Source organism: Salvia hispanica, chromosome 6 (assembly GCF_023119035.1).
Source record: "Salvia hispanica cultivar TCC Black 2014 chromosome 6, UniMelb_Shisp_WGS_1.0, whole genome shotgun sequence".
NCBI classification, from domain to species: Eukaryota; Viridiplantae; Streptophyta; class Magnoliopsida; order Lamiales; family Lamiaceae; genus Salvia; species Salvia hispanica.
The window spans coordinates 26,828,908-26,837,390 of NC_062970.1; the positions used below are offsets into that span (position 1 = coordinate 26,828,908).

At 36.8% G+C, this 8,483-nt stretch overlaps 1 protein-coding gene across 1 annotated transcript; it reads right to left on the minus strand.

Annotated features, from left to right (window-relative positions):
• Positions 1–850: 850 nt before the first annotated feature.
• LOC125196203 (ubiquitin carboxyl-terminal hydrolase 14-like) lies at positions 851–8,483 on the minus strand. The gene is made up of 20 exons (XM_048094620.1): positions 8,199–8,483; positions 7,629–7,800; positions 7,101–7,213; positions 6,678–7,014; positions 5,677–5,771; positions 5,336–5,469; positions 5,207–5,263; positions 5,015–5,092; positions 4,699–4,753; positions 4,579–4,620; positions 4,224–4,304; positions 3,658–3,856; positions 3,483–3,540; positions 3,283–3,405; positions 2,973–3,061; positions 2,779–2,868; positions 1,888–2,046; positions 1,671–1,792; positions 1,442–1,565; positions 851–1,302 (listed from the first exon to the last, which is right to left on the minus strand). The coding sequence occupies exons 1-20, from the start codon at positions 8,292–8,294 to the stop codon at positions 1,124–1,126; spliced, it is 2,403 nt and encodes an 800-aa protein (XP_047950577.1). The 5' UTR covers positions 8,295–8,483; the 3' UTR covers positions 851–1,123.

Below are 8,483 nucleotides of genomic sequence, written 5' to 3' on the forward strand. Positions count from 1 at the left end.
TAGTGATACAGTTCACTTTTATTTAATATAGAAGTACTGTGATTGCTAGCCTCACCGACTTTGTTCTTAAACATAACCTTGTAAGAATTATATTTAGCAAGGTAGCAGCAACTTATTACTCCATCTGTCCCATAGAAATTGACCCTTCGGGTTGACACAGTTTTAATATGTACTCTCTCCGTCCCATTGAATATGACTCACTTTCCTTTTTGATTTATCCCGACTAAGATGACTCATTAATAAAAATAGAAATATCTTTCTCTCTACTTAATTCCCTCTCTCTTACTTTACACTCTCCACTTCACACATAAAATAAAGTTGCATAAATTCTCCTGTCGCCCGAGGAAGGGGTCATCTTCCTTGGGGCGGAGGGAATACTAATTGGTAAAATAAGAGAAGAAAAAAAATAGTTGAAATTGTGTAATGGGTGGTAGAGCACATAAATGATAAAGTAAAAGAGAAAAAGAAAAAAATTATCATAAATAGATATGAGAGCTATTTCTATGGGACGGACGAAAAATGAAATATGACCTATTTTTATGAGACGAAGTAAGTACTATATTTTTAAAAGAGAAAAATCTGACATAGGCAAGGAATCTTACTTTAGCATCTGTAAGTTGGTCACAAAGGAATTCTCATCCATCAAAAGATTAAATTTTGGGATAATCAAAATCAAAACCGTCTTAACTGACTAGAGTAGCAGATAACCAATTTACTTCTACAATGTGAGACCTTAGAACACGAGCCGTATAAGTTCATTAGGCTGATAAATGGTAATGAAGGAAAGCATAGTGCAGATGCCAATCATATTGAGGTTTATTAATTGCAGTGTAAGCAAATCAATCTAAGATTTTATCGGAAACCCTGCAACCTTTTCTGAATTTTCCCAAGAGAGAATATTTGATACTCCGTACTGTTTTCTAGATTATAGTGCAGAAACAGCGATGTCAGTCCCTCCATTGTTACCAAATGAAAATAGGAACCAAGTAGGATGATAACAGAACCACAGAAAAAAAAAGGTATAACACTAGTTCTACACCTTCAAATTCGTCGAGGCAATGATAAGCATAGCCAAAAGACACACTAATCGTCCAGCAACAGCAGCAGAGTGTATTAGAGTAACTCAGCCATCAATCCTCTCAAAAAAGTACAAGTAACCCATGTCGATTGGTGGATTCTTTGATGCCCCAACTTTGTCATCGTTGAAAATCACCCACCTGCCATCTTTGCGGATATGGGCAACATAATGCCCACAATGTGTAGATGTACCAATGTGGCTCACCAATCCGATGAGTCGGTATCCTGAAGAGGTCATACGGAAGCATTAAAAGCTAGCAAAAAGGAAACTGAGAACCAGCAGAACAGGAAGCTAATCCTAGTAGGAAAATGGTGGCGGTAACAGAACACAAACAAATTGGTGAAATGAATGAAAATAACTGACTTCCTTGTCCATCTGACATAGCTGCATCAACCACATTTCCACTGCTACTAGGTGTAGTGTCCATATTTGACGTATCAGAAGGCGGATTAAAAATCCATTCAGTAGCCTTCTCAATATCACCATCCTGTAAATAACAGAATTATCTATTACCGGGTAATATCGCATTTCAGTCGACAGACAAGTTCTAATAAAGATTTAAAACTTCAATGCCTGTTAAGTAGTTTTTTACCGATGCCTGTAGAGCTTTACGAGCAACTTCTTCCTCAAACCCAAATGATATCAAAGTCTCAACTTTTGATTGATCAACATGTGGAGCACCCTTTTGTGATTTAGTGATAGGCTCATCAATACCTGGGGGGAGGAAATTATCAAAAGAGGATTTAGCCACAAACAAAAGAAATATAAATGATATCAGCTTCGCAAGGCTAATCCAAATATGAGAATACCTGGATCATTCATATGGTTAAGTAACCAATTCATTGCTTCTTCCACTCCAGCGTTCATGGTATTAATAGCAGCTTTTTGACAATGAAGATTATTAAATCCCATTGACAACAGTTGGTTCACAATGTCTTCATTAGCACTTACCCCGTCATTCTCAGCACCTGAACATAATAAAGAGAATAAAAATAGAAACATAAGCTCACATGAGTCAAGAGCCAATAGATAGCCGGCCTGACAGACAAACTAATTTGGAGCTATCGTTGAGATATATTAGCATGCTAAACCATGTAATATGATATAGTACCAGTCAGCAACATAATGGCATGGTTCCACTTTTAGAGACTATCCATAACCAACAAGGCTGAAGCATAAAGTTGTATGTATCCCATGATGGTGATCTGAAAGATATTTTATCGCAGGTATGGGACTAAGATTGGGGAAATTAACTGGATGATCTTAAAATTCTTGATACCCCTAGTTTGAGCTACAATGGCAATGATTAGTTCGTCTAAACGAGTGAGGCCCAAATCTCAAAGAAAAAGGATAATTTTATTTCATTTACAGCTCATAGTCTCTTCATACAGAATTACAAGGAATCTAAATGAATAAAACTAGAACTAGGACATGTACCTAAATTATTGCCTATAAGGTAGAAAGTCAAGCTTGAACTTCCATTGGAGATATTAATTATCAATACCATGACGATGGGGTGCAGAAATCACTGAAAGGGACCAGACACAATTGCTTGACAAAACAAAGGAGGCGTGATAAATATTATGCATCATTTACATATATAAATCAGCTTAAGTGAGTCATCATGAAAACACTCCATGTATTTCACCTTCAAGATCAATCAGACAGAATTAGAAAATGAAACCAACAATGAGGCATACCAGCATCAGGTAATAATTCCTCCCCAGGTTGAAGACCTTTACTGCGCATAGCACTGATGTCTATAGTATCAGGAACATCTATGTAGACATCTACAGGGAGGAGGAAAAGATGCAAAGAGTAAGTATCATCATAGACAATTCCTATAAATTGGTTATGAAATAATGCAAATATGAAAACGTAGCAGGGTACTTACCAAGTTTTTTGGGGACCCAGCCCTCCTCCAAGACGAATTTTCTCATATGCAATACCAAATAATCGGGAAATGAAGTCAGGCCTACACTTCTGCAAAGACAACTACATTAGCTAGATGTAGCTAACAAGGACAAAACACATATTCAGCACAGCCTGCTTAGTGCTAAATCCTTTTCAGCGCAAGTGCTATACAACCTTCTATGCATCAAGGCAAGGAAGAGTAGGAATGCTGAGGGCAGGATGAAGACTTCTAGAAAGTTTGATTCCGTATTTTCCCAGTAAAATGATAATGTAAGGAAGAGACCACTCACTTGATTGCAGTTGTCTTGACTTTTAATGCAGTACTGTAGAAATCATGTAACTCTTCAGGAGCAGCAAAGCAATCCAAACAGTCCATCAAAGGTACCCTTGGTCGAACAATTTCATCTGAAGAACTGTTACAGAAGACATATTAAGTGAGGTAAGGGATGGAATTAAACAAAGACCACAAAAATAGAAGGGGTCAACTCACAGTTCTTCGCCCTTTGCATCCTTCTCATCTTTTAACCTTTTGAAATCCTCCAACTCTTCTGAAACAAGTAAAGAATTGTGCAAAAAACAGAGATACAATAGTTACATCCTGCATCATCTTCTTATACTTGTAAGTTGCAATAATGAAGTAATCTACGAAGGTGAACCAAACTCACTTTTGTTTGTAGCTTTATGGAGTGGAATGTTTAGAGACAGAATGTAGTCACATCTTTTGTTATAAGCAACTTTGCCTGATGAGCATTGCAGCCTCTCTTCAACACCAAACTTGAAACTTCTTGAAGGATCGGAGACCTGATTCCCAGTGTTAATCCTCTCAATTTGGTCAATAAGATGTAGGAAGAACTCCAAAGCATCCTACATACACCACTTGTCAATAACCACTTTTATACAGAATATACAAAATAGGAAGTGAACATATTTTAACGAATTCCTAGAATCAGCTATACCATACCTAAGCTGCAGCATAGAGCAGTATAAGATATTACAGGAGACACAACAGACACATAAGTCACTATATTGTATGCTAAAAGTCGCCATTTTACTAGGCTGGAGCTACATGTTCGCAATGAAGTTAATAATGAAGATTGGCGACAGCCACACACTAAAACATATAAAAGGTGGCAAACATAAAAATCAAATAACACAAACCTAATAAGTAATGTACCTTATGTCTAAAAACTCAAACCTCATGACTTATTAACAATCCAAGCTTTAAACATACCTGCTGCCGCATAGTAGAAAATTCAGGATGATTTGCAGCAATTACAGACTTGAACATACGAGGGGGAATTCCTTCTTGTTTCTGAAAATTGAAGCCAGTCAACACTTAGAAAAGGGCCAGCATGCATCTTGAGGGAACAGTATAGTGGACAACTTACAGTAATAATGTAATATTTAATCTTTACTCAAAATCAACATTGCAAATTCTTACTAACAAGAAATATAATTGCTAGCTCTGTTTCTAAACACATTTTATATTTTATGACAATATCTCTTGCAAATCATCATACTTGTCATCTCTACTTCCAATGACAAGTGACTATTATAAGTGGATACAAAAATAAAGATGGGCTTACATCCGTCAATGTAGTATGTGCTGAATCTCCTGTGTCGTCTTCCTGTGGGGAAAAAACAAGGCTATCAGCATAAGCAGATAAAGGAACACAGGAGCAACAATCAAAATGCACCGAGCATACCTTGGTAGCTGGAATGGAATATTTTCCAGAAAGCAACCCATGCGCTAACTTTGTGCTGCATATATTGGGATATATCAACCAATGAGCATTGGAAGTGGTACTAATTAATAGTTAATACACTTACAACTCTCTCTCTCTCTCTCAGTCATAGTTCTTAAAAAATCTAAGAGTTTTAAAATTAGACTGGTAATAACCACCAACATGAAAAACATGCATCACATTAGTACAGTTGTGCTACAACAATTCTTGCAAAACCAACTATATGTCACAGAAAACACTTATTATTGGATACAATTAATATTAAAAAGACACTTACAGTTGGGTATTTAAGTCTACAGTTGGATCGGCTGGAGCTGATTCAAAAGCTGCTTCCAAACTTTGGTTCAGATAGTATCTACAAAGTGAATCCAATGAAAGGTGGAACCTTTACAGCTAGTATAATGAGAACAGTAGCTGAACTGCAGCCAAAATTCAACTCCAGATCAAGTCCAAAAGTGAGGTAACTGACCTTGAACAGAAGCCACGCGTGGAGAATACAACCTGCATAGTTGCAGCCAAGTAACAACTGCAAAGTAAAAAATATTAGGAAACAGTGTAGAATAATAAGATTACAATGCTTTTATTACAGAAACAGAACCTGTTGCCAAGATTCACGAGTCCAGTATAACCCGGTCCAAAGAGTGGTTCAACTTCTTGTCCACTCTCTTGAATGCGGTTCCAGTCGAAATTGGTGTTCTGATCAAGTTCTCTCTCAGCAGTTGTCATTTCAGTCTAAACAATTTCACAACCAATACCATGGTCTGTTATGGTATGACAAATTAAACAATAAATAAAAGGAAAAATGGTGCTTAGGAATTGGAAATTATCAGACAATGACGACAAATAAGCTATATCCATAGCCTGTGGGTATCCATGAAACGTAAACACAAGCAAAATACATCAAAATATTAAATATGCATCAAACTTCCTGCCTTTTACCTTTTGCAAGGATGAAAAGTCTATGCCAAAATGTTGCAGATGCTGTGCAAGAAGTGGGTCCACAACACTTTCATCTTCCGCATAAGAGTAAACGTCTGAGCTGCCAAAGTTTGAATTTCATGATTATACAGGAAAAGGTAATGAGGATATTAAGTTGGTTGTTACTCATGCAGTAGCCATTAGGCTGGTTTTATTTCCTGGTCGTTCTGTCAAGAATCTCAAGACTGTTTTCAGAGTATCTATTAAATAGAGCACAGGAAAAACTCAAACCATAAAGATGTTCTTGGATGTTTCATTGGAGAAAATGAAGTGATGGATGGATTTCTAGGAATTGGACCACCCTCCTTAATTTTGACAATATTGTTGTCGGTCTTGTCAGTGTTATTAAGTGAGGATACTAGAACTTTATCTGGACTCTGGAGTGAGTTATTAGTTGTTAGTGGATGCAATAGGGTGTCAACCATCTTTCCAGTTTTCATTGTAATATATGGCTGATACCAGGAAAGTACAACTCCTATCAGGCTATTGGACATAAAACAAGAACAACTTTTGTATCCAGGGAAGCAAGAAATAAAATAAGTCAAGGAAACCAAACTTATGTCTATGTGTTACACTACCAATGATGCCAATCATGCAAAAAAAATTGTCACTAGGCTCATTGGTAACTGACATAAAGATTTAAGAAATACTCCGGAGTACATGAATAAATCAAAGAGCTAACCGTATACGAAGAAACAAATAGACAGACTTAACGGCTGCATCTGTTTCACTTTACCATCACATTAGCATACAACAAATTAAGTACATTTATCCTCATCTATCATAATCTTCACACACGCACACACACATTTCAGTGGAAAGCCGGTCGTTCAAGCTTAAAATGTTACTGAATATATTACTCTCTCAGGAAAATAATCACTCTCTGTTTCCATCGTAGTAGCAAGAGACAAAAGAACGACTAATTTCAAGGAGGTAGATGATGATGAGAATGCAGGCATTACCTGCTGCCTCCAAATCAGCAGTTATAGTTCCAAGCTTCACAGCAAGAGGATAACCAGTTGCATTGTAATGATTAACTGCATGGTCATTGCCCCCAGTTCCATCCCAATTTCTTCTACCACAGTGGGTTGATCCATCAGTTAAGTTCAACCAAAGATTTTCTGTTTTATCACATTTTTCACACTTCCAACCGGATGGAGGAACAATCACCCCATTGTCAAGCTGTTTTAATTCCATTGCATGTTTACTGACATGTTTCCTATCAGCAGTCCATACAGCAACTTGTTCTTTCTTTTCAGCACCCACGTTCATAATAACAGCGTCAACTGCTAATCTGACCTGTGAGTTCAACAAATTAAACTTCACCTATCTACTCTTATTATAATATAATTCAGATATTGTTAGAAAGGAAAAAAACAGAATACCTTTTCTGGCAAATCTACCGATGGAAAGGGAAGGCTGACATAATCAGGTAGCATAACTACTTCATAGCTCTGTTCATATTCTGGGCCATTGTTGTCAAATCCTCCTTCAACACCTGCAAACCAGAAAGCATATTAGCACAAAACGTTTTCAACTAACACACTGATGCATATGACATTCTCCATGAAAACAGCATATAAGAACAAGAAGCCCGCTAAAAAATCATTTGATGCATCTGAAGATCAATGAAAAGGTTAAGAATAGAGTTAGAGGAATTCCCGAAGCGTTGACTAAACAGTCTAAATGGTCAGATCATAGTAAGCCTGCTAACAAAAAAACTGAGTTTATTCAGTTTTAAATTTATTGGAAGCTACATATCAATCACTCAGTCTAAAAGAGAACAACTTCTAAATCTATTGGAAGCTATAAAGGCAGAAATTAGGTTATAAATCTGTTGATGAACCTGTTATAAGAACACCTAATATGAAAGGTCTCCAACTAACACATAATTTATTCAGTAGAATCTGTACCTATCGCTAGAAGTGTTGGTTTCTTTGATGGTCTGTCTTCAGAAACTGCCTTTTTTGTTTCTTTGATGTGCAGATAAACAGGATTTCCACTCTTCTTGTAATTCCAAGCAACAAACTCCTTGCCGAATGCAAGAAATGAATTCATATCCACAAACAGTCCACCTTCTGATCTCTGCAAAACATAAACACAAAAATCATCTTCACACAGTGAAGTCGTACAAAAGGCAAACAGCACCGCATTTTCATAACACGGCATCTTCACACAAAGTTAAATTCTAAATCCACAAGTGAAGCACTGTGAAATTTTAAGCCTATGCTAATTAGTCAAGAAACAACAAACACAAGAACTATGTTTCGTCCTTATTTTAAAATTTCTCATTCCCTAAAATTTCAAATGTCATCCCATAAACCCTAATTCAGTACACAAGAAATCATAGCCCAAAAACAATGGTATACCAATAGGAAAACAACAGCGAAAGAGGAACAAACTAGTTCCCACTGCATAGCACACATTGATAAGCATATCTAAAATTAAAATATAGCGTGAAAGAAAACACAGTAAAAACATACCGGAGTATCAAATGAAATGCAGCATTCCTGCTTGTAGATGCGATTGGTCGGTTCCGGAATTCGAACCCGAGAGAGATTTGATCGGAGCAGCTCCATCACTTTTTCTTATAGTACAAAATAATATCCTAATACAATTTTCCAGCAGCCGATGGTTTCAGAGCGATGGAAAAAATTGACGAGTTTGCGAATATATGTATGTATAGAGGTGTGTATGCTGGTAGCCCTATGTCTTGGGGGAGTCAGAAAGAGAAGTGAAAACAAAGGCGAAGCTTTATGGCGTGTTCA

What these genes read in the sequence shown, in the direction of transcription:
- LOC125196203 (XM_048094620.1), bottom strand. Translation starts at nt 8,294, where the DNA reads ATGGAGCTGCTCCGATCAAATCTCTCTCGGGTTCGAATTCCGGAACCG. An exon ending in TAACCATATGAATGATCCAG is followed by an intron (nt 1,793 to 1,887) that starts GTATTCTCATAT and finishes TCCTCCCCCCAG; the next exon opens with GTATTGATGAGCCTATCACT. An exon ending in TATGTCAGATGGACAAGGAA is followed by an intron (nt 1,303 to 1,441) that starts GTCAGTTATTTT and finishes TGACCTCTTCAG; the next exon opens with GATACCGACTCATCGGATTG.